The sequence below is a fragment of the Nothobranchius furzeri genome, chromosome 9 (genome assembly GCF_043380555.1).
Source record: "Nothobranchius furzeri strain GRZ-AD chromosome 9, NfurGRZ-RIMD1, whole genome shotgun sequence".
NCBI lineage: Eukaryota > Metazoa > Chordata > Actinopteri > Cyprinodontiformes > Nothobranchiidae > Nothobranchius > Nothobranchius furzeri.
Window position 1 is genome coordinate 33,506,786 of NC_091749.1, and position 24,806 is coordinate 33,531,591.

Here is a 24,806-nt window from a genome sequence, read left to right on the forward strand (position 1 = left end):
CAGAACCAGAACAAGAGAGCCTGATAACAGTCATGTGAAAATAACAGTTAAAAAGTATGTATGTATAATAGAAATAAAAATATATTAGAATTAGTGTAACTCACTGTGATCCAAACAAATCAGCCATAGCTGATTAGTAAATATGACATGAGGTTTGGGAGTTTTTAAGTTTCATTCTTTTATTAAATTTTTTTTCCTCCATAGCCATTTGGATCATTGGGGACAGCTGAGTGAGGCGGGGTGCCCAGAGAGCTGCAGAGACAACCTTGGCCTCCCTGACGTCTGTGTCTCTTGGTTTGGTTGGGGCGGACCATCGACATACATACATGTGCCGACACTGTGCCCTGTTTTATAAAATGTAGTGTTAAAAATAAATGTTTTTGCTCAATTACTGGAATTTCTTTGGTTAAGACAAAAGTGAGGAATAATCATTTACAAGTTATTTGTACAACAGGCCCATTTTAAATCCCAACAGTTTCTTAGCAGACGATAGAAATGTGTTCTTTACTAACTTTACTTGGTTTGAAAATCTTACTAAAATAAACTTGAGTGCCGTATTGCCAAACCCAATCATACTTGTTACGTAAACATTAGCTTTGAAGATATTTTTTACAGATATATATTTGTGTGCAACAAAAACCAAACTTAAATAATTTGTCATTCTTTATTGAAAAACAACAAAATACAGGTATACAGAAGTGTGGGAAAATGATAATGTGAAAGTATTGCACTATAAATGAAGTGAGATGAGATGAAGGTGAGATGAAGGTGGATGCCAGCGGGCTGGACGCCGGACGAAGAAACCTGGAGACGGATCGCTCAGACAGGAAGGGAAGCGCTTCCTCTTACCTTGATGGAATTAAAGATAGCCGTCGTCTGAACGCCCAACCGTACGGTCTGAGGTCAAAGGTCACAGGAAACACACACCAGTCAGCAGTCATACAGATGCATAAAGATAACTGTAGCCATGGCAACCAGCTGACATGTCCCCACTTTCACCAGCACCTGGTGCCTGCCGGGTCACCTGAATTCCTGTGTGATGTCAGCACGGTCGGCCGTGACTGCTGCCATCAGAGGTGACCTCTGATCAGCTGAATGAACTCACCTTCCAGGGTGACGCCGTGTTAGAGTCGGCTTCATCCTGTAAACAAACAAACAAACAAATGAGTGGTAACATAAACACCACGTCTGGTTCTGGTTGAGGCGGAGGACAACATGCACCTTTCCAGGAGCAGAACCCAGATGTTCTTGTTGCTACAAACAGAGACGAGCAGAGTTAAACCAGGAAGTGAGAGGGACCAGCTGCTGCAGACAGGTGACGCTCACCTGAGCCTGAACCATAGGAGCCTCCTCAGCCATCAGACCTTCTGACTCCAGTTCAGATGCCACCTTGGTGATGTCCCTCAGGCGGGACTCGTTGGCCTTCAGGTCCTGCAGGACAAAAGCACCTGCTGATCACCTTGTTGCTGTCGGGTTAACAGGTCTGGTGTTAGAACGTGGTGGATAAGAATGTTCTGACGGGCCGAGGGTTCTGAACTCACCCTGCAGGACTGGGCCTGCTCCTTCAGGGCCTGGATGCTGCTGCCGTAAGCCGACAGGTCCGACATCAGGGCCTTGTGCTTCTTCAGGAGAGCCTGTGGAGCAGAACATCAGAACCTTCAGCTCGTCTGACACAAGTGGAGCTTTCTCGCAGCGATGGTCCAATCGGATCCGCCACTGTAAAAGAAACCCTGCTCAGTTCACCGCAGACGCAGCTCTGCGGGTGTTTAGTGGAAAAGCGTGAGCCTTCTGCCGGCTGCCACGTGTCATGGCTGCTCTGCAGCGGGAACACACATCACAGCTTGTAAACCGTTTGAAATAAGAGTGACGGGAACACGTTTGTCATCACTTCCTGTGCGAGGCCAGCACTTCTACCCCTAACCCATGAGACGCTCAAACGAGCAACGACGTCTGGTAGACAACCGAAGGAAATGACAAATACAGAAACACTAATTATGAAGGACTGGAAAGAGAGCAAAGAAAAGCGATTGGAGTTTCTCAGGAAGGGACTTCCATACCTCGGCCAAGTCCTCGTCTTTCCCTTAGTCTGGACTTCCAACGATGGGCTCCTTCTCCCTCATCCAGGACTCGGCCTCATTAGCATCCGCAAAGTACTGCTGGGCCTGCAGAGAGTCCTCCAGGTCCTGCCTCCTCTGGGACGCCTTGGCCTTCAGCGTGTCCCAACGTCCATGAAGCTCCCACAGTTTAGTCTTCACTTCCTCACCAGCGAAGTGACCTGGACCCAAAAAAAGTGAGCCAGAACCTGCAGACACCTCAGAAACATGTCAGGACCAGACCTGCTCTACCTTCTTCCACCATGGTCTCTCCTTTCTGGGTGACAGCCTTGATGCGAGGTTCATGACCTGTGATCTCAGCCTGCAGAGCCTGGTGCTTCTTCAGCAGGTTCTGGACACCAATCAGGTCCTTCCCTGAGGACACATGTTAGAGTTCAGCATTATGCAGTAGACAGACCAGTTTAACCCAGGGGTTTCTTTCTTCTACAATCTGCTCTTTAACTGTATTATTTCCTGCTATTTCAGCTGTTAACTTTATTTTTTCTGTAAGTGTTTTTCTCCCCAGAAGAAGCTACAATGATGTTCTGCTGAGCTGTGGTGGCCTCATGGAGGGGGCCATCGGCTAGCACACTGCTGCTAACCACTTAATCATTCTCCCTCTCCTGATAATAACATTTTACTTTCTTTGATGTTGGATGTACTGCTGCTAGTTTACCCGTTTAATTATAGATTCACTAGGATAAATACAATAAAGTTTATCTCTCGCCAAATAGAATATTTACTGTGGCGAGCCCGTGAAGAGGTGTAGGAGAATGCGACAAATTTGTCTGTTAAAAAGTCTGTTATGTACAAAAAACACAATATCATCACACTATTTTGGACCGATACATGACGGTCAGGTCCGGCTTGGGGAGAAAATATGACACGTCTTTCAGGATGGACTTCATCTTTGGTAGCTGGCAAAGCCGGGAAAAGCAGGATCTAACCACCTGGCTAATGTGGGAGTCCATCCGCATCTCTGGGTCCAAAACCACCCCCAGGTTAGTGATGGTTGGCTTCACTAAGCTGCAAAAACAGGGTTGCAGGACAGGACTAACTGCAGTGGGAAAGGGAGGAACACATATTCCAGTTATAAATATTAAATATTTGAACAAATAAATATTTGTTAAAAGGAAGAAACTGATGATGACTTTAAGATTAGAGGAATGTTCTAGAACGGGTCTGGAACCAACGATGGCCCTTTGGATCAAATTTGGATTAAAAAAATAGCTCATGATTTTATTTATGGATGGAATAAAAATACAGGTTTTAAGCATCTTCTCAGTATCTTCATGTTGCACGACTTTCCACAGCAGAAGGACACAAAAACTGCCAGAATTATGATTAGAAAGATTTACGTTTTAATCTCAGAATCCCAACTTTTCCCAGAATCTTCACATTATTCTATGAATTCAGAGAAAATATACATTTTTCAGAGGTCTCGCTCCCCTGTTGTGGATATTTCTCAAAATTCAACTATTTTTTCTTTTCAAAAGCTTTAGTAAGAGTTTGGACTCTAAACAAGTTTTACTTTGTAGACTGCTTGTCTACACCTTCATCAGATCTGCTCATAAGAAAACATTTGGGTTATATTTAATGTCTAGAGAAGATGTTCTTTCTGGGCATTAAGTTATCAAAAACAGATAAAAGTATTTTTTACCATAATTTTAACTGCTATCAGCTGATAAAAATAAAAAAAAAGGGCCTGATCATTAGAGGCGTGTAAGTGAAACCACGCGGATCACACAAACCATCATGCTGTCTATATGACTTTGAAAATATATAGTTTAATTACAGTTTGATTTATTTGACATCTGTATAATGTTTATTATTTTGTTTTTTCCCCCTAAATGCCTAAGTTTTAGTTTTACATGAATATTAGTCATTCATCACTATACATAAAGTTACACATTTTAAATTTTAATAGGGGAAGACTGCAGGAGGGAGCGGTAAAATACAGAAATCCCCAGCAAAAACAAGAAACTTTACGAGTCTGATGAAACCCGCTGGAGTTCCTTCAGCAGGCCTGGTGGCAGCTACAACGGCCCAGTGGCTGTGCTTGGTCAATGTTATCGAGCTCAGTCCGGCTCGGCCGTGAACGAGCCGTGGCGACATCCTGCTCTGCTTAAGAAGAAGTGTTATTTTACGCTTCAGAAGAAGCGTCCGTGTTTTACGCTTTCTCAGAGACATGTCACGTTGCTAAGTTGTTAGCGCCGCGCGCGAACACGTCAATAGTGCAGCGTAGCCTGCTGGAGGTTTTAAGGGTTCAGATGAAAACACCCTACCACTCAGGCTGCTTACACATCGATATTAAGTTGTCGCTGTTGCGCTCAAGCCGTAATACAGTATTAGATGCGGTTAAAGTCAGACATGAAAAACTCCACGAGCGGTCAGACCGCGCAGCAGCTAGGCGCAGCAAGTAGGCGCCGGATCGGTCGGGGATTACCGGATGAAAGAATGGAGCACAGGTGTCCCTCCAAGCGGCGCTGCGTCATCTTTCAACCCATTTTTATCTTAAATGCACTGGGTTTTCCCCTTTTACCCATCGAAATATGCCCTATTAATTATTTTACCGTATTTTACATTTAAATTTCATGGTTAAACAGTACATGCTACACGTTAAAATGATAGTTAGCTAGCTACTTCGGTAAACTCAGCTAGGCAGCAGTGACATAAAATACAAATATAGATTTTAACTTACCGAAAAAAATGAAGTGGAGACTCCTTGGACGCTCTATTAGTGCAATTAATACCACAGCAAGTCATTTTGTCCAACAATTGCACCAATATTATCCAAAACAGAATTCACAAGCACAGAGACTCAAAATCCCGACACAGTTTGCAGGAGAGACCGAGGCTGTACTGAGGCCTTTCCACGGAGCTAGCTATGTGGTCACGTGGGTCTGAGGCGGCGGTCACGTGTGTCGTATGCTCATTAATTATACAGAATTTTAGGCTTTCAATACACTTAAACAGAAGAGTGAGAAAAAAATTCACCCCCCTCAGAGTTGTCATGAGTATAAACTAGATAATTTAGACAAAAAACCATTTTTTGAACCAGGCTGTAAACATGTTTATTTCTGCTGTGAAAATGGCATTTTTAACATGGGGGTCAATGAGGATTTGCTCGCTTCTGGTACCAGCCCCCAGCGGATGAGGGTGGAACTGCAATTTTTCTTACTTCCGGGATGGGACCATTTTTAGAGCGGCATTGTGGGGGCTTGCGTTCGCCGAGGGAGTTCATGAAGGCTAGACCTGTCCAAATTCACAGCCGTTAACATCCGGTCTACCCGGTCGACGGAGGACGCAGCCCACGTCGGCCGGGTGGGCTGGGTCCTTCGAAGGATGCAGACCCTGAATTGAGACACAGCCGAGGACACCGAGCAGATAAGGCAGCCTTAGCAGATCTAGTACCGACACCGGCCGTCTGAGCACGTGACGTCACGCTGCAATGGTTCTATTCCCCCCCCCCCCCCCCCCCCCCCCCCCCCCAATGAACTGTGTATAAACGGTCCGTGCGCACCCCCTCCCCACCCCCACCCTGTGCTAACGGGCGGTGTACAAACGGTCCGCGTGTATGGCAAGCCAAAACTGCCACAATACGCCACTTTCCCAACCCGTCTAGTTAAGAGATGGCAAAAAAACGCCGTTTGATGTGCCAAGACGTCGTAAAATACGGCGAAAACTCTGCCAGAACGCCGTAATTGACGCCGTTCTGAACGGTCCCGTAGAACGCCCGTAAAATACGTCGTTTTTTCCGGACATTGGACGCCGTTTTTTACGTCACCCTAATCCCAGACGCGTTCTCTGTGTGGGTGGCGTAAAATACGGCGTTTGGTACGGACATTGAACGCCGCTTATTTCGCCGTTCTGTGACATAAAACGCCACTTTTAACGCCACTTTGTGACAGTTTTAACACGTTTAAAAGTCAACTTTACTCTCATTTATGCAGAGCCCTCCCCATGGGTTTCTCATCCACTTAATTTAAACTCCAGTGACCCAATGAAAGACGAGGAGGTTGAGGCAGCACTAATTCATCCCAGATTCGCCGGGCTGTCGGGCTGTGCGGATTGCTGTTTTCTAATACAACTCGGCTCTGTTTCAACTAAGTTCACTGTATTGAAAAAGCCTTGAAATGTAGTAATATTATCAACAATGTGTCAACATTATTATTTTTTCTGTCTACCTGTAAAAGGCAGAAACGCTGTTTCAGTCAGACCTGATGATTACTTAAAAGTGTGGCTGCCCCGTATCATTCTGTCCTCGTGGCTCGTGAGTCCAGCTGGAACATCAGAAACATGAACTGCTGTAACACAAATTCCAAATGTTCTAGATGAGCACTTGTTTCTGATAAACTAATCATTATTTCTGTGATTAGTCAGCTTTTTTCTTTTCAATAAACACATGGAAAAATTACAATTATCTCACTGAAAATGGTTTAACAGTGTTGCACATGCATAATAATCTGCACCGGTTTTCACAGTTACAGCATTTGTCAAACTATAATAATAAAATAAAGTGAAAAGTTATTTACAATTGATTACTTCAAGTTCTTACTATTTACATTTTATGCATCGATACTGTAAATGGCTGTTTACTAAGGCATACAAAGTCAGTGCCTGTACTTTTACTGGATTGGCTTAGTGTCTGGCTGTAGAAGCAGAACAGATCGACTGAAGCAACTGTCTCTTTAGGTTTTGAGCACTACAATTTATGAAAAATATTTACAAATTTATAATTAGATATAGATTTAGGAAGACATCGAATGAATGCAACATATCAGATGGAGTTGTTCCTTCTGTAAGAATCTCTGGATGTTAATTAGGCTTCCCGTGTTTGCACCTTATGACACAAAGCAGCTCAGACTGTCAGGTCTTTGAAGTGATGCTTTTGGGCCTGGTCCCTGGTGGTTTCCAGACATTATTTAGTTTGCAGATCTTTAGCTGCACATGTCACGTTTAGGAGCAGGAGGTTAGGACCCAAGATGCAGAACCCAGGATGACAAGAGGCAGGAGTGGATATGTAAGTAAAAATCCTTTATTTGGAGGAAGAACAAAAATAAATCCAAACGGCAGGGAGCCAAAATCCAAAAATCCAGGGAGTCAAAAAGCACAAGAGGGACGAGCAGACTGACAGAACAAATAACGCTGACAAACAACAATGGACCGACAAGAACAATGAGACAAGGAGGGCTTATATAGACAGAGAGGAGCAATTAGGGAAACAGGAAGCAGGTGTGTGGAGTGAGGCTGGAGGGAAGGCAGGTGACAACAATTATCTGGATGGGGAAGAGAACCAGTGGAGGGCAGATAAAGCTAACACTATGTAAAACACAAAACTAAACCTAAAGACTAAGGGAAGAACTCACACAAAGCGTTTCTTTTAAACGCGTTAAAACTGTCACAAAGTGGCGTTAAAAGTGGCGTTTTATGTCACAGAACGGCGAAATAAGCGGCGTTCAATGTCCGTACCAAATGCCGTATTTTACGCCACCCACACAGAGAACGCGTCTGGGATTAGGGTGACGTAAAAAAAAGGAGTTCAATGTCCGGAAAAAACGTCGTATTTTACAGGCGTTCTACGGGACCGTTCAGAACGGCGTCAATTACGGCGTTCTGGCAGAGTTTTCGCCGTATTTTACGACGTCTTGGTACATCAAACGGCGTTTTTTTTCGCCATTTCTTAACTAGACGGGTTGGGAAAGTGGCGTATTGTGGCGGTTTTGGCTTGCCATACATGCGCACCTCAACCCCCGACCAAGCCCCCACAATGCGGGTGAAAAATTGAAGCAATCCCAGAAGTGAAATAAATTGCAGTTCCACCCTCACATGCTGGGGGCTGGTGTCAGAAGCGGGCAAATCCTCACTAGCTGCGTTTACATGTGCCAAATTTCCTCAATCCGATTGAAATCTAGGTTGATCGGAATTTCCGAATCTCTATTCACATGAACACGAACTGAAATGATCTGATCATGCCATGTGTACATATGCACCAAGCATTTAATCCGATTAAATAGGTTGAGCATGCGCAGAGTTGCCTTTCACGAAAGAAAAATTGTAAACAAACGCCATGAAACGAAATGAAAATTGTAAAAACAGAAATAACTATTCTTCCCACTTTCCTGATCCATTTATTCAATTTAATATTTTTATTTAGCTCATAGAAGCTACGTTTTCTTCAGTGAATAACTGCAGATATATGCTTTGCTGCATTTTATTGTTGATTAAAATAAGGGAGGGTTATGTCTCTGTTGGTCCGCGGGTCTGAAGTGACAGCTGTGCTGCGACACAGAGTGTGTGTGTGTGTGTGTGTGTGTGTGTGTGGGGGGGGGGGGGGTGTTAGACTCATGTTTTATTACTGAGCTCTGTTGTGGCTTATTATTAATAACATGTGATAATCAGCTGAAACTGTTGAGAAAAATCTGTTCAAACAAAATAACAGAAGATGTTCAGAAAGTTTAGAAGCCTGTGTTCATCATTAAAAACCGCATCTCAGGTCATCTGCGTTTACGTGCTTTTAACACAGACTTTACTGTCGTCCAGAGTAATTAACCGAGGACGTTTTCCTACCCAACATCAGCCTCCAATCAGGTCTGTAAAACCCATATTATCCTGTGTTCTTTACAAGCGCGTCTCCATCACCTGCTGCAGAAGCTGCTGCGTTCAAAGCTGACAGAAACGGGGATCCGTGCGCTGCAACCCCCACAATAAACCTGCGTATTTCCAGTACACATCTGAACATGTTTGTCGAATGATTTGTGCAATAATCAGATTTTTATTTTACTTCCACAAAATGCAAGTTCTGAATTAAATATTACTGAAACGGGACGGCTTGTCGTCGGATTTAAAAGCCGTCATTTATGAATTCAGGCAGTCCAAATGACAGCGGAGAGGCCCGCTCGCTGTTGCACACATGCGCAGTGGGCATTATTTTACCCCAACAATCCGAATGGCTGTGTACATGCACGTCAATCGGAATGAAGAACGGAGTAAACCACCTCACTCAGTCGGATTGAAATTTCAATCCGATCGGGCCGAATCGGATCAGAATATTCTGATTGACATGTTTACATGCAGAATTTTCGATCTGATTGGGCATTCAATCCGATTAAATATGCGCATGTAAACGTGGCTATTGACTCCCATGTTAAAAATACCAATTTCACAGCAGAAATAAACATGGTTACAGCCTGGTTCCAAAACATGTTTTTGGTTTAAATGATCTAGTTTACACTCATGACAACTCTGAGGGGGGTGAATTTTTTTCTCACTCTTCTGTTTAAGTGTATTAAAAGCCTAAAATTCTGTATAATTAATGAGCATCCGACCCACGTGACCACAGAGCTAGCTCCGGGGAAAGGCCTCTGTCTGAACCTCGGTCTGGCCTGGAAACTATTCCGTCAGTTTCAGTCTCTCAACTTACACCATTAGTTGTGCCGTTTGTGCGTTCTTTTTTGGATATTATTTGTGCAATTGTTGGACAAAATGACTTGCTGTGGCATTAATTGCACTAATAGAATGTCCAAGGAGTCTCCACTTCATTTTATTCGGTAAGTAAAATTATATTTATGTATTTTAGGTCACTGCCGAGCTGAGCTTAGATTTTAACATGTACTGTTTAACCATGAAATTTAAATTTAATAGGGTAAAACCCAGTGCATTTAACATAATGCAACACTTAAGAAAATGGGTTGAAATATAACATGTTGGTGGAGCTGGGTTTCGACTATCAGCTTGTGGAGCTCTGGATGGAAACCGATGTTCTCCACCTGGTTCTCCCCTCCCCGCAGCTCGGGGAGGGGAGAAGCCCATCTATGTCTGATTGCAGCTTCTGTCTGCTGCGCGGGCTGCCAGCTTGTGGAGCTCTGGGATGGAAACTTTCCACCCGGTTCTCCCCAGCGGCTGCTCTGCGCATCTCAGATCGCAGTGGCACTTGTCTGCTGTGCGGCTGCCGGCTTGTGGACCTCTCGGGATACCTCTGTGTTCCACCCGGTTTTACCCAGTGGTCAGCCCGGCGTATCTCTGACTCAGAAGCTCTGGTGTTGTGCACTGTTAACTCCGGTTGTAGCTAGGTTGCTACCAAGCCCCCACAATACGGCTCTAAAATTGGTCCCAACCCGGAAGTACCAGAAATTGCAGTTCCACCCTCATCCGCTGGGGGCTGGTGTCAGAAGCGAGCAAATCCTCATTGACTCCCATGTTAAAAATACCAATTTCACAGCAGAAATAAACGTTTACAGCCTGGTACCAAAACATGTTTTTTGTCTAAATTATCTAGTTTACACTCATGACAACTCTGAGGGGGGTGCATTTTTTTCTCACTCTTCTGTTTAAGTGTATTGAAAGCCTAAAATTCTGTATAATTAATGAGCATCCAACACACGTGACCGCCACCTCAGACCCACGTGACCACAGAGCTAGCTCCATGGAAAGGCCTCAGTACAGCCTCGGTTTCTCCTGGAAACTGTTTTGGGATTTTGAGTCTCTGTGCTTGTGAATTCTGTTTTGGATATTTTTTGTGCAATTGTTGGACAAAATGACTTGCTGTGGCATTAATTGCACTAATAGAGCGTCCAAGGAGTCTCCACTTCATTTTTTTCGGTAAGTTAAAATCTATATTTGTATATTATGTCACTGCCGCCTTTAAACTAGCTGAGTTTATCGAAGTAGCTAGCTAACTATCATTTTAACATGTAGCATGCACTGTTTAACCATGAAATTTAGATGTAAAATACGGTAAAATAATTAATAGGGCATATGTCGATGGGTAAAAGGGTAAAACCCAGTGCATTTAAGATAAAAATGGGTTGAAATATGATGGAGCGCTTGGAGGGACACTTCTGTGTTCCATTCTTCCATCCGGTACTCCCCAGCGGTCAGGCCGGTCAGCCTGACTGATGCGGCGCCTAGCTGCTGCGCGGGCTGACCGCTCGTGGAGCTCTCGGACTCGGAGACAGATCTGACCGGAGAAATACTGCAGCTCAGTGAGTTGTTTGATAGTGCTTGATGTTAGTCTCCAGAAGTCTATAGGGCATACAGGGTTTCCCTTAAATCCCACCGCCACGCCGACAAGATCCCACGTTTTTTTGTTTTTGTTGGCACTGTTTCCCGAAGAAGCAGCGGGAACTACTATGTTGTCGCTTGTGATCACAGCCGGCGGGCAGCAAGGAGGAGCAGGCCGGGCAAGGTGAAGCTACTGAGTTTAAAATTAGAAAGGTAGCAGTTGATATAATTCCTTTTGGTTTACATGTTTCAATAGCATTAAGATAAACGAGTGTTGACGATCTGGACAAGGTTTCCTCCAGTGCTTACTAGGCCAGGTTTTCCTACCATCACCAGGCTAATCATCACTTCTTCATGTAAAATTTAGTTTAACCGCATCTTACACTGTATTACGGCATGAGCACAACAGCGACAACATAATATCGATGTGTGAGCAGCCTGAGAGGTCGGGTGTTTTCATCTGAACCCTTAAAACCTCCAGCAGGCTATGCTGCACTATTGACGTGTTAGCGCGCGGCGCTAACAACTTAGCGACGTGACATGTCTCGGAGAAAGCGTAAAAACACGTTGGATGCTTCTTCTGAAGCGGAAAAATAACACCTCTTCTTAAGCAGAGCATGACGTCGCCTCGGCTCGTTCACGGCCGAGCCGGACTGAGCTCGATAACATTGACCCAGCACAGCCACTGGGTCGTTGGAGCTGCCACCGGGCCGACTGAAAGAACACTAGCAAGTTTCATCAGACTCGTAAAGTTTCTTGTTTTTGATGGGGACCCCCTGTATTTTACCGCTCCCTCCTGCAGTCTTCCCTTATTAAAACTTAAATGATTCTGTAAATTCCGTGTATCAATAGAAAAAATCTGTGTGTCTGCCAGCTGCAGTAAATGTAGTCTCCAAATAATAAATAGGAGGTGCATTCATCTGTGTATCTCCTTTGATCCGCATTAGTGATATTTTCAGCACCAGAACAGTGAAGCAACAGATTCCTGAGTTTGTTAGTAATTTTATTTATTAGGTGCATCTAACCTGTTCTATTTTTTTCTGAAATGAGATCAAATCAGTGCTTCTATGGGGTTGGCTCCACTCTGCACTAGAAATTTTTACTTTATTTAGAGACGCGTCATAATTCCTCCCCAAGCCTGACCTGACCGCAGATATACTGCAGCTCGGTGAGTTGGTTGATAGTGCTTGATGTTAGAAGTCTGTATGCCATACCAAGGACGGATAATGGAGTTGCGTGTCTCAGCACTGACGGAGGAGAAGCATGAATCAGGCTTAAGATCAACCCTCCTATATTCATGAGACCTAAGAAGTCCAATTGCCTTCTTTAAAAATCCATTTGATGTCATACTGAACAATGTATTGTATTTGTATTTGATTCTAATTTTAATGATTCTATTTCAGGTGGAAATGCTGTGTGATTCCTGTGTCCTGTGGCCCATGACCTGTGTCAGTCCGGTTCTGGATGTGGCCCTGCTGACTTATCTGTAGCAAGGTTTTCTGGTGCTTGGGGCCGTTCCAGAGTGTACCTGATCCTTGGAGGTCTAACACTTCACATTCCAGCACACACACGAACACATGCTTGTTGATGTTTGTTGTTCATGATGTTTGTGGTTCATGGTTTACATGTTTATAGTTGTTCATCCCACGTTTTCTTGATGATTCTTAGAAATGTTTCTTCACAGGTGCAGCTGCTGTTTGCTGTTTTTGTGTTGGTTTCCTAGTTGTATTAATTTTTCTCTTATTTACTTGTTTATCCTCTATCAGCAGTCTTTATTCCAGATTGGTTCAGCATTTACATACTGATGTGGTGATACATAACCCAAACCAATATTACTCAAGGGGAACCTCGTACACATTAAGGCTCCTCTTGATAGAGCAAATCTGTTCAGCACATTCTGAGAGACCACCATTCTTCTGTCATGTTGCTGTACAGGACAATTTTAGAGTTTTTCTTTTTAAAAATAAATAGAATTACATTTAAAGTGCAATACTTTCACATTATCATTTTCCCACACTTTCTGTATACCTGTATTTTATTGTTTTGCAATAAAGAATGACAAATTATTTAAGTTTGGTTTTTGTTGCACACAAATATCTATCTGTAAAAAATATCTACAAAGCTAGTGTTTACATAACAAGTATGATTGGGTTTTGCAATACGGCACTCTGTTTATTTTAGTAAGATTTTTAAACCAAGTAAAGTTAGAAAAGAACACATTTCTATTGTCTGCTAAGAAACTGTTGGGATTTAAAATGGGCCTGTTGTACAAATAACTTGTAAATGATTATTCCTCACTTTTTTGTCTTAACCAAAGAAATTCCAGTAATTGAGCAAAAACATTTATTTTTAACACTACATTTTATAAAACAGGGCACAAAGTGTCGGCACATAAAAAAAAAACTTAATGATAAAATGGGCCCAGAGCGCTGCAGAGTGAGTGCAACATTGTGGTTTGAAGGAAGAACAGTTTAACAGTGTAATGGCTACAGATAAATTACATCATCAACACATTAGCTATAACAGTCAGGGATATGTTTATCCTGTTTGCCTGAAAATAAATCGGTTCTAAAGGCCAAATTCAAAAGCAGCGAGACTCCCACCTGGAAGTCTTTCACTGCTTTTGGAGCTGGCCTTTAAGACAATTTGGAAATATTAGTTAAAAAAATATCATTTCCCCTATTTGTGAAATGAACTGTCTGACAAAAATATCCCGGACTGTCATGTCTGATGTGAGAATGCACAACAACTGCACCATTTAAACTAGAAATAAAAGTAGCCATTACATTGTTGACGAACCTCCTGGCCTTCTCAATTTTGGCAGGTTTTACACCTGCCCTCCATCTACACCTTTGGGTGATGGATGACATGATGATGGTCATGAGGGTGGAGAAGGTGAAGCTGTGCAGGTCCTCCTTCATCATGTTGACCAGCTTCACACTGCTGGCCACCCCCATGTCATTGCCGCCGCAGTGGATGATGAGGACATGAGGATCTGCTCTTCCATGCAGGGAGTGGAAAAAGAAGGGGAGAAGGTCTTTCCACCTCAGTCCGCCCCAACCGAACCAGGAGACACAGATGTCAGGGAGGCCAAGGATGTCTCAGAGGGTCGCTGCAGCTCTCTGGGCACCGCGCCTTACTTAGCTGTCACCGATGATCCAAATGGCTATGGAGAAAAAAAATAACAGGTTTGGCCTAGCTGTTTAAAGTACAAAACCATACATGAAGTGGTCAAGACAGGTATTTGGAACTTACACTTGCTGCGTTGTGTAGCTGATGTTGGACACACAGGCTGCCATGGTGACCTTTTAACAGATCTAAGAAAAAAATGTAATAAAAGAATGAAACTTAAAAACTCCCAGACCTCATTTCATGATTGCTAATCAGTTATGGCTGATTTTTTGTTTGGATCACAGTGAGTTACACTAATTCTAATATATTTTTTATTTCTATTACACATACATACTTTTTAACTGTTATTTTCACATGACTGTTATCGGGCTGTCTTGTTATGGTTCTCATGATAATTCCGTGTCTTCCAGTAAGTTATCTTGTGCTTTCTTCATCTGTATAATGTCTCTTTACTTTTGGTGAATTGTACTGAGTCCAGAATAAAGGCTACTTGGCTGTACAAGATACAAACAAGTATTACGTTTTGGAAATATATGAAATGTATTTAGCCTGCTAATTTATCTCATATACTAATAACTACCGTATTTCCCGGACTATAAATCACACTTTTTTACATAGTCTGGCCGGTCCTACTATTTCCGGAGCGACTTATATAACAAAATATGTAGGCTACACCGCGCTGCTGCGGGCCGACTCCGACCCAAGAATGAGTTACCCTGTCCCGCTGGGAGGGTTTCAAACACCGCCAGCATCTGCTGTAGCCTGTGGCGGGGTGCTGAGGGCCGGCTCCAGCCCAGAAATGAGCTCTCCTCGCCCGCCGGGAGGGTTACCGGTGCTTGTCTTGCAATGTGAAACGCTTGGTCTGAGATTTTGTAAGAAAAATAATAAAATGTCCCCCCAAAATACGACTTAAATATATTTTTTCTTCTTGATTATACATTTAATGGCTGGTGCGACTCAGGAGCGACTTATAGCCCGGAAAACACGGTACTGAAAACTTGCTCAAAGCAAAATAAGGGTTCATTACGGAAATAAATTTGAAACTTACCGATTTAATACTTTTTTAATCAGGTACTTTTCACGAAAAAGTGCCGAAAACCTCCACCTAAACTTCGTGTGAGGTTCAGGTAGATGGGTGTTCCACAGTTAGCTCCAGTTGGGTTGTAGCTAGGTATTTACATCCGTTAGCTTGGCTCCCACCTCCGCGTTAGCTTTGGGTTAGCCAGGGTTAGCTTCAGGTTAGCTTGTAGCTAGTTCGACCGGGTGTCGTCAGTCGATCCCAGCCTTACAGCCCCACCCTCAGCTCCTCCTCTCTTCCCTTTTATGGAATTGTCTGGGCTGGACGGAACCTGTGACACGGTCAAAATGGCGGTGGTGGCCACCTCCCATTATAGACAAAAAACTTGTTATTGGAGCCTATAGAGCTCCGGGAGTTGACGTCACTTCTCCCGGCATGCAACAGTTCAAATCGAAACGGCGCCATATTGGCATGCAGAAGCCGGCAGCTGGACTATTTGTTATTGTCATAAAACTCAATCAAACGGGAAATATGGTAGATTCCTGTTGTGCCCCAGGATGCAGAACAGACGCGGACGACATAAGGAATGAGCCGTCTACAGGATTCCCCAAGATCCGGAGCGCCGCAAACGTTGGATCATTGTAATAAAACGCGCTAGTGACCGGGCGAAAATGAAGCTGTGGGATCCCGAGAGTAAAGGTTTTCACTTATGCAGCGACCTCTTCATATCAGGTACTTAAACCAACGTTTCCTCAACGTGTGTGGTATTTATTTTAAATGCTTTTATTATGATTCTTAGTGGGCTTCCTAAATTTATTTTGGCGTGGCTTTTTCTGTCTTATTACTCATAGCAGCAAGTAAACATCACGTAAAACGTTCCCTCGTGAGTTCTGCGTGCTGCCGTTTCCGTGTTTTATGATCACAGCAATTAACCGGCAAAGCTGTATTTAATTTTTAAGCAATGGTTGATCAATTGTCAGATCACACATAAAAAGCACTTTGGATTGCTATTAGGGATGAGCCGGATACTCGTTTCAGACGAGTATCCGGTACGGATAAAGCATTTTTGAGGAATACGAGCATGAAACAAGTAAAGCTCGTAAATATCTGTAATCGTGCTGAAGGAAAATCCTCATTGGGTAACTGACTGTCTTCACGCTCTGCGATTGGCCAGTCAAATAGAGTGCCCGCCCCTCCCTACACACAAAACTGCAGCCGGCCGGGAGCACAGTCCGTCCGTCTCATCCACGCACACACACAGACGGTAACAGATCTCGCTGTGATTGCTTCACTGTTGCTCACGTTTCTTCAGTTTTCCCTAGGTTTTCTTCAGCTCGCCTCTTTTTCGGTTGAATATTTAAGGTTACTTTTTTCGTAACTTACGTGGTGCATTTGACAAGACAGAGCTGACGTGCTGCGTTACTACCTCCGCTCTTTTTTAAAAAGTATCCCAGGGGCACGGTAAGGTTCGGAGATGTTTAGTCTATTTAATTTCTGACTGTATAAAACGATTTATTCGGTTTTAAAGTGTGAAGTAAACTCAGACGAAGTAAAATCCAAGCGGATCCCGTTCATGTTGATGGTTACATCCGTGCTTGTTTACCTTTTTTGCATGCCAAAATGGCGTCCACTAAATGAGAGTCACGTGGGGTCCGGAGCTCTATGGAATCGAATTTTCCAGTATATTTGTCGATGGTTGCTACCTCCGTTAGCTTAGCTCCCACCTCTGCGTTAGCTTTGGGTTAGCTTCAGGTTAGCTTGTAGCTAGTTCGACCGGGTGTCGTCAGTTGATCCCAGCCTTACAGCCCCACCCTCAGCTCCACATCTCTTCCCTTTTGTGGAATTGTCTGGGCTTGACGGAACCTGTGTCACGGTCAAAATGGTGGTGGTGGCCACCTCCCATTTTTCTTCAAAAACGTGTTATTGGAGCCTATGGAAACCCATTGTCCAATATTTATATGTCGATGCCCCCGACGGAACGCGTGCACCCGCCGCATTGAAAGGCTGGCAACCTTGTAACAAGTTTGTTCGCAGCTGAAGCCTAGCCACCGTTTTTAAGGTTTAATTTGATGCAGTCCTGCGCTGCATGTTAATAATTCTGAGAACTCAATGCACCAAACATGGCATCTATTTTATAGTGCTCTTTCTGTGGTTTACTTAGCTTGTTGGCCGACAAAATTGCTACACACACAGACATATAAAAAAAAGGTTACTTTCCGCCGAACAAGAACACCGAACGTTCGACAGTCCACACAGCGTTATCAACTTAACAGCATTGAAAGCAAGCTAGCATAGTGCTCTGAATACATAACTCAACAAAAACAATCTAGAAATGGCTCATGCTTAATCTTAAAGTAATTTTACTTACTTTCTCACTTAGTATCCATGTGCTTACTCAGACTCCACATTAGCTCTATGCGAGGGAAAGAGCCGCAGGCTTCTGCTGCAGGTGGTTACACCCGTCTCCTCCAATCTTGTTGGGTGATCACAATCGGCTGAAAACGCTTTCAATCGTCCAATAATATTTTATGGCGCTTTTTTTGAACAGTCTGTCATTTCCAGTTTTAGTTGAACATGACTATATTGATTTAAATTAGACAATGTAATCACTTTTTGTCAATGCAAGAAAATTTTGTACATTTAACATTGTGGAAAAATAACTCAAGTCTACTTCAATAAATCATGTATACAGAAGAAACATGTATAAATTGTGTAACGCCTACAAAATATTATTTAGTATATTCAAAGACCTGCCAATTACCTTTTTTCAGTGTTCTATAGTTATATGTTACGAAGCCGCCAATATTTTTCAACAACTGGGCAACATTTCATTTTTCTTTTTTTGAAGCATGATGAACTACATATTTAATAATGACCAATAAGATGTGATAATTCCATTAAAATATGAAATATCTATCTGATTGATCTTTCAATGAATACTCAGAAGATTCTAGGGTTCATTACTTATTCAGGGACCATAAGCACACTTCGTATTAATTCAGACAGAGTCAGGTATATAGTTTATAAAAATGTATTTATATATTTTTCCTAAACTAGTGATTATACATGACATGATATGAATAATGATATGTAATGTAGTGGGTATGAGGTGATGTAATGTGATGTGTGAAATGTTGTAATGGAAGCTAGAAGTTTTAGCAAAACCATTCTTTGTATCTGAGAGAGTTTGTGAAGTCTGGGTTGTAAAAGTGAATTGGCTGTTTATTTATTAATTAAATATTTATTTACCAAAAACCATCCGACGCAATCTGTGTCGAATCTATGCACACTTTTCTGTGGAGATTCTCGTGCAATCCAGGGGGTCAAGAGATCGTGCTGGTCATTTCCGGTGGAGTGGTCCTCTGATATTAGGAACCCGTAGATTAGCTCCGATAGGACCCGTCTGGTCTGAGATCTCTCCAGGGGACGACAGGAAGCTGGAATGCTTGTTTACATCAAAGTCTGTTTGTTTGTGTTGGGTTTGAGAATTTGAGTGCTTTAAGAGCTCAATATATATTAACTCTACTTATGACCAATAAGCTGTGATACTCTATCTAAATATAGAATATCAGCCTGCTTGGTCTTTACTGTGTTAATCAGAAGATTCTAGGATTCTTTATTTATTCAGGGATTGTAAACACTTCGTTTTGATTCAGAAAAGAGTCAGGTTTATAAAAGTAAAAATTTATTTTACAAACAATTAAAGCATGACAGGTTAACTAAGTGTTTACTGTGATGGATGGAACTAGATGTGATTTATGAAACCTATGTGTGAATGTGATGTTATCAGAACTTCCGTATCTAGGAGAGCTGAGTTCTGGATGTAAAAGAATTTGGTTTGCTTTAAGCTATGAGTTTATTATTATCAAAAACACATCAGACACAATCTGTCATGTCTCCGTACCCACTCGAAGACCCTTGTGATAGATCCGGAATGTCAGAGTCCTTGGACTTCCAGGCACCGAGGTCCGTAGAAGAAACTGCGGCACTACTAGACCGGTCTTAGAGTTGTCTCCAGGTCACAACAGACTGATGGAACCGCGCGTCTGGGACTCTTAAGGAGTCTAAACAATATCAGCTTGTTCTGCAGGAACTGTTCGCTATATCCGCTTCGCAGGTGCAAAAAGATTTTGACGACGTGTCAAAAGCTTTGATGGTTAAAGAGGTTTTGCTTCAGATGGCTGGTCTGAAGCTTTTCTCAAGAACTGATGAATCACCAGTGATCCAGTTTTAATGTTCTCATGTTATGATTTGTGTAGCCAACCAGAGGTTGACAAGTTGAGGAATATTACCAAGACAACTCAGAAACACGCCTTCTTTGATCCGGATGCTCTGATCTGGGGTAAAGGACTATCTATGTGTCACACATTTACTTTGTCCTTGTGTGAGTGCAAATGGTTATGACCTTGTCATATAAACATGCTGAAACATATATGAATCAATGTAATCATAACAAAACATTCATTTCAAACTTCAATCATTGAAGCACAGATTAATGAAAGCATTTCATTATTTTATAATTATTATAAGTAGCAATAAACAAACGTTTATTTATTGATTATTTAACTCATACATTTTAAAAGTTCATATTTAATTTAAGAAATCATTCTTTGATTTAGCAGCTAATCCGGGCTACGAGTGTTCACTTATTTGGAGGCATGAAGAGTCCTTTAGGACGATAAGGGAAGCTTGAATCTTGAGGAGAGAACATTATTGTTGACAATTCGTTATCATGTGTTCAGAGCTGCAGAGAGGCTCTGAGCTCCAGCTGATAGGATGAAGGCAGGCTGATTTAAAGGAAACACATGCAGTCTCCTGTCTCCATTTTGACCAGATGTTGAATGGTCAAACTGTACCTAAAACTGACCATTGCTGGACGTTACATTTGGCTCTTAGAAGAGCAGTGTGTCTGATATCAGCTGCAGCATTGCAGAGAGGCTTTGACTGGAGGTCAAAGGATAAAATGGTTTCAAAAATGCTTCTTCCCCAATTTGGCCGAATTGGGAGTCAGTTAGAAACTGAATTAATTGGGAAGTAATTCTTGTTTTATTAAACCACAATGTTGATAAATTTGGCAAATCAGGATTTGTCACATTTGAGGGTTTTATTAAAACATTTCTCAGAAGCCACGCCTTACTTCAGATACCAAGGTGGTTAATACTTTGTGAATGAGAATGTTTTAAAACACTTACGTGAAGTGAATATTAACATTAATAGGTATCTTATCAAAATGTGTATGAGTGTAGGCCAAAACCTTACAATATTGATTAACTTGTTAAATCCAACACATACTGATCTGGTGTAGGAAATATTTGAAATGTATCATTGCAGGAACAACATTCATTTTAAAGCCATCAAGGGTTAAAGCACATATTCAAACATTTTATTTAAACACCATTCATTCAACACAAATAATTATTTAACTTTTTAAGCTGTAGAGTTATTTATCCTTCAAGATGACTTTTCCTCAGAGTGAAAATGCAGGAGACTTGCAAGAGGCCTTGAGTGAGAATGTGATGACTTCTTGCAGGAGCAGTAACTTGGGCAGAGGCTTGTTTGGATTTGGATGTCCAAACTGATGGTGTTTTCCTGTCTACAAATATGGTGGTCCATATGTAGGTGAAAATTTATGGAACTAGGATTGGGACAATATTCAGCATAACTTGTACAACTGCATGGTGGCGCAGTGGTTAGCACTGTTGCCTCGCCGCATGAAGGTCGCAGGTTCAAAGCTCGCCTTTCTGCGTGGAGTTACGTGTTCTCCCCATGCATGCGTGGGTTTTCTCCGGGTACTCCGGTTTCCCCCACAGATCACAACATGCCCTATAGGTTAAAAAATAATTGTTGTAAGTCGCTTTGAGTAAAAGCGTCTGCTAAGCACATAAACATAAAACATAAACATTCAGCATAACTTGTACCAAGTTTTGTAACTTCGAACATGTTTCATCACATGTAACTTTGGATTCGTAACTCGTAACTTTAGTTTTCTAACTTGTAATTCTCAATTGGTACTTGTATTTCTTGTTTTGTAACAGGAGCATTGTATTTTGTACATGTATTTTTCATTTTGTAAAATCAAACTTTTATTTTGTACATTTACTACTCATTTTGTAACATCAAACATTCATTCAGAAACATGAAACTTTCGTTTTGTAACTAGCAGACTTCCAAATTGAAAAAATCAAGGTACAAGTTTGAAATCAAAACTTTCAAAACACACATTTCATTCTACAGGTACAAACCAAATCCTACAGTGTTACAGATATTTTTGTCTCGATTCTAGCGTCAGTGGGAGGAACTTGGGTGGAACCAATGAGAGCACGAGTCTTTGCTACCAATCACGTTTCTCGAATTCCTGTCCAGTCATTGGGAGAGGAGGGCAGAGCTGTAGAGACGACACTCCGAATGTCCGAATCCACAGGAAGGATGCTTATGAGTATGGATTCATGCCGGTCTAGCAAGACCGGGTCCTTGAAGACCGCTCAAACCGGAAGTCAGCGGCTCTGAATTCGGACAGCCTAGCCTTCACCTTTACGGTGGCCCGCAGGTCCCGTCACAGCCGTGGCGGCAGCTATACGCAAAGGAAAAATGCTAAAGCTAGCGAAAATGGAGCAGGAATATTAAGGAGCTGCAGCAGCTTCACGTCCATCAGCAGCGTTTGTTCACAACCGTTTTCAGGTAAAGTAATTTTGTTTATTCTAGAAGCTTTCAGGACTTACATGTTAACTTTAGATGGTTTCATGTATGTTTTAAGCTACATAATGAACTTGTTAAACGTACACAACACATTTCTACAGAGTATTATCATGTAGGTAATTATTATAAACCAAATGCATTATAAATGTTAAATGCAGCAGGATGTTTTCTAATGTAAATTGGACCTTAAAACTTCTTTTGCATCAAATGGAGGTAAAATGCTTTAAAAAACAGGCTTTTTAATAAAATAGCATTGAACTGTTTTCAATGTGCATTTGTTTATTCAACTTAAGCCTAATAATGATTAGATCTGTCTTAAAACAGTTAATTCTCTGTAGTTTTTATTTAACTATTCCCTGCTGCTTTTCTTTAAACTGAACAGAATCAGTGTACTGCAGGTTATATGTTTGTTTTACATTTTTCTATAAAAAAACAAACACATTCTTATTTAATCTATTACAGGTCAGCATACACTGTGCTGCACATCTGCCTCTGTGCTGGTGAAGTTGTGGGTCTGCAGGATGAGCCTGAGGAAGATGTGTGTGGAGGAGGTCAGTGGTGCTCTGTCCTGGAGGAGGTACCAGCAGACCACCACTATTGTTAACAGGCAAGCCATTCACAGAGATGTAACAGCCGTCGTCTGAGCCAGCCCAGCAGGCCCTGTAGATGGACGATGGAGTGGACAGTGAGAGGAAGCGTCCCAAAGCTCTCTCTGCAGACCGTCCTGTATGATGTTCCTCTGACCAGAAACATCCAGCCACGGTTCTGCTCCAGCCCTCCATCCACGTCTGGATCCTCCTGCAGCAGATCCAGCTGCACTGATAAAGACTTCCTGCTCACTCAGTTTAAATAAATGATCCAGGAAGAGTCACTCAGGTTAATCCTGCTTTAACCGTACAAAACTGTTCCATGCTGGTTTTGATCTGTAAATAAGTTTAACCTATTATAAATAATCTTGTCTCCTTACCATCTTTTCATTTTCTGTTCATGTAACATGTTCAAAAACATCTAATAAAATTGGTGATAAAATCAATGACCAGAAGGAGTTATCAGTTAGTATTTGTTTTAATAAACATGTTCAAATATCAAACAGCTAAATATTATTAACATGATGACGTTGAAGGCCTCTCTCCCAGGATGACCAGCCGGTAAAGCCTCTCCTGACCCTGGACACCTGCAGTCCTACAGAGAAAATCAGAGACCACAGGTGACAAAAAGGCAATAAACACATTTTTACATTTATCCACATGAGAAGATAAAAGTTATATTCTTCACACAAACTTTTTACTTCATTAAAACGTGTCAGCTGTGTAAATCCCTGAATGTAAAACTACTTTTCACAGAAGAACTTCTGTGGTTGTGTGTAAACAGCTTCACTCTTCACCTCTAAGCTTAATAAAAACGCTTCTTTGCTCCGTTGTCCTTAAAACAAATGACAAGTTGAATTCGCTACACACACACACACACACACACACACACACACACACACACACACCACAGGAATAACTGGGACCCGCGATACAAACTCGTTCTGGCTGATTTCTGCCTAAAATGTAATTTAAAGAACAAATATACAAATGAAAAATGTCTATAAACTGAACCGCTTTAAGCTGTTTAGATTTCTATGGCTAGTTTTTAACAAACTTACGTTTAAAACTTCGTAGCGCTCCCCATTTTCTCTGCCTGTTGAAAATCCACAGCCGGCGCGCAAAGCATGCTGGGATAGCCTTGTTCTGTGAGGAGACAACGAAGCGGTTAGCTAACACTTCACAATGCAACAAAATGATCACATTTCATCAACTTACCTGAGAAAATCCTTCCAAAACACCGAAAATGAACTGCAGTCAATGCAGCAGCGGGGCTGTTTGGAACTATACGAAACTACATGAACCACGTGACTTCCCCATTCCATAGGAGTCTATTGGAGCGTCGTAACTCTCTACAGCTCTGACAAAACTCTGCCCTCATCTCCCAATGATTGGACAGGAATTCGAGAACCGTGATTGGTAGCCAAGACTTGTGCTCTCATTGGTTCCACCCAAGTTCCTCCCACTGACGCTAGAATCGAGACAAAAATATCTGTAACACTGTAGGATTTGGTTTGTACCTGTAGAATGAAATGTGTGTTTTGAGAGTTTTGATTTCAAACTTGTACCTTGATTTTTTCAAATTGGAAGTCTGCTAGTTAAAAAACGAAAGTTTCATGTTTCTGAATGAATGTTTGATGTTACAAAATGAGTAGTAAATGTACAAAATAAAAGTTTGATTTTACAAAATGAAAAATACATGTATAAAATACAATGTTCCTGTTACAAAACAAGAAATACAAGTACGAATTGAGAATTACAAGTTAGAAAACTAAAGTTACAAGTTACAAATCCAAAGTTAAGAGTTACGAATCCAAAGTTACATGTGATGAAACATGTTCAAAGTTACAAAACTTGTTACAAGTTACGCTGAATATTGTACAAGTTACGCTGAATATTGTCCCAATCCTAGTTCCATACAATCCTAGTTCCATAAAAATTGATCACTCGGTACGTTACATTGTCAACAACATTTCGATGGGTATTTCCCGAGATTAATGGTAAAAACTACACATTGTCACATTAAATTCTTTTTAAACCCATCAGAAGACAGCACTGTTCAACCACATAAAACACAGAAGTGTTTTTGCAGAATTAAAATAAAGTTGCATTGGAGGTGACTAAATGTGGACACTTACATTGTATATTTTGAAATGACTGACATTTGTTTTACAGATAGAGACCATGGCCTTGAATCGGAAAACGATAGAATGACTTCTCTGGGTAAGGGGCAAGGTCCTGCCCTAAGTGGTGGTGTTAGTGTCTCAGGGTTCACGA

The 24,806-nt window shown here is 41.9% G+C and overlaps 2 protein-coding genes across 4 annotated transcripts in view; one reads left to right on the forward strand and one right to left on the reverse strand.

Moving 5' to 3' along the window:
- LOC139071766 (basic proline-rich protein-like) overlaps nt 1-24,806 on the forward strand; it is a 191,007-nt gene that overhangs the window by 119,043 nt on the left and 47,158 nt on the right. The gene's annotated exons all lie outside the window — the stretch shown is intronic.
- On the reverse strand, nt 651-4,932 carry LOC139071768 (spectrin alpha chain, non-erythrocytic 1-like). 3 transcript variants are annotated; one of them, XM_070554789.1, is made up of 7 exons: nt 4,795-4,932; nt 2,346-2,468; nt 2,058-2,275; nt 1,542-1,634; nt 1,327-1,431; nt 1,106-1,254; nt 651-897 (listed from the first exon to the last, which is right to left on the reverse strand). In XM_070554789.1, the coding sequence occupies exons 4-7, from the start codon at nt 1,605-1,607 to the stop codon at nt 846-848; spliced, it is 372 nt and encodes a 123-aa protein (XP_070410890.1). In that variant the 5' UTR covers nt 1,608-1,634; nt 2,058-2,275; nt 2,346-2,468; nt 4,795-4,932; the 3' UTR covers nt 651-845. The 3 variants fall into 3 exon arrangements, with proteins under 3 accessions (XP_070410890.1, XP_070410891.1, XP_070410892.1); XM_070554790.1 differs by lacking the exon at nt 4,795-4,932 and adding an exon at nt 3,044-4,200; XM_070554791.1 differs by lacking the exon at nt 4,795-4,932 and having other exon boundaries at nt 1,106-1,141; nt 1,222-1,254; nt 2,346-4,199.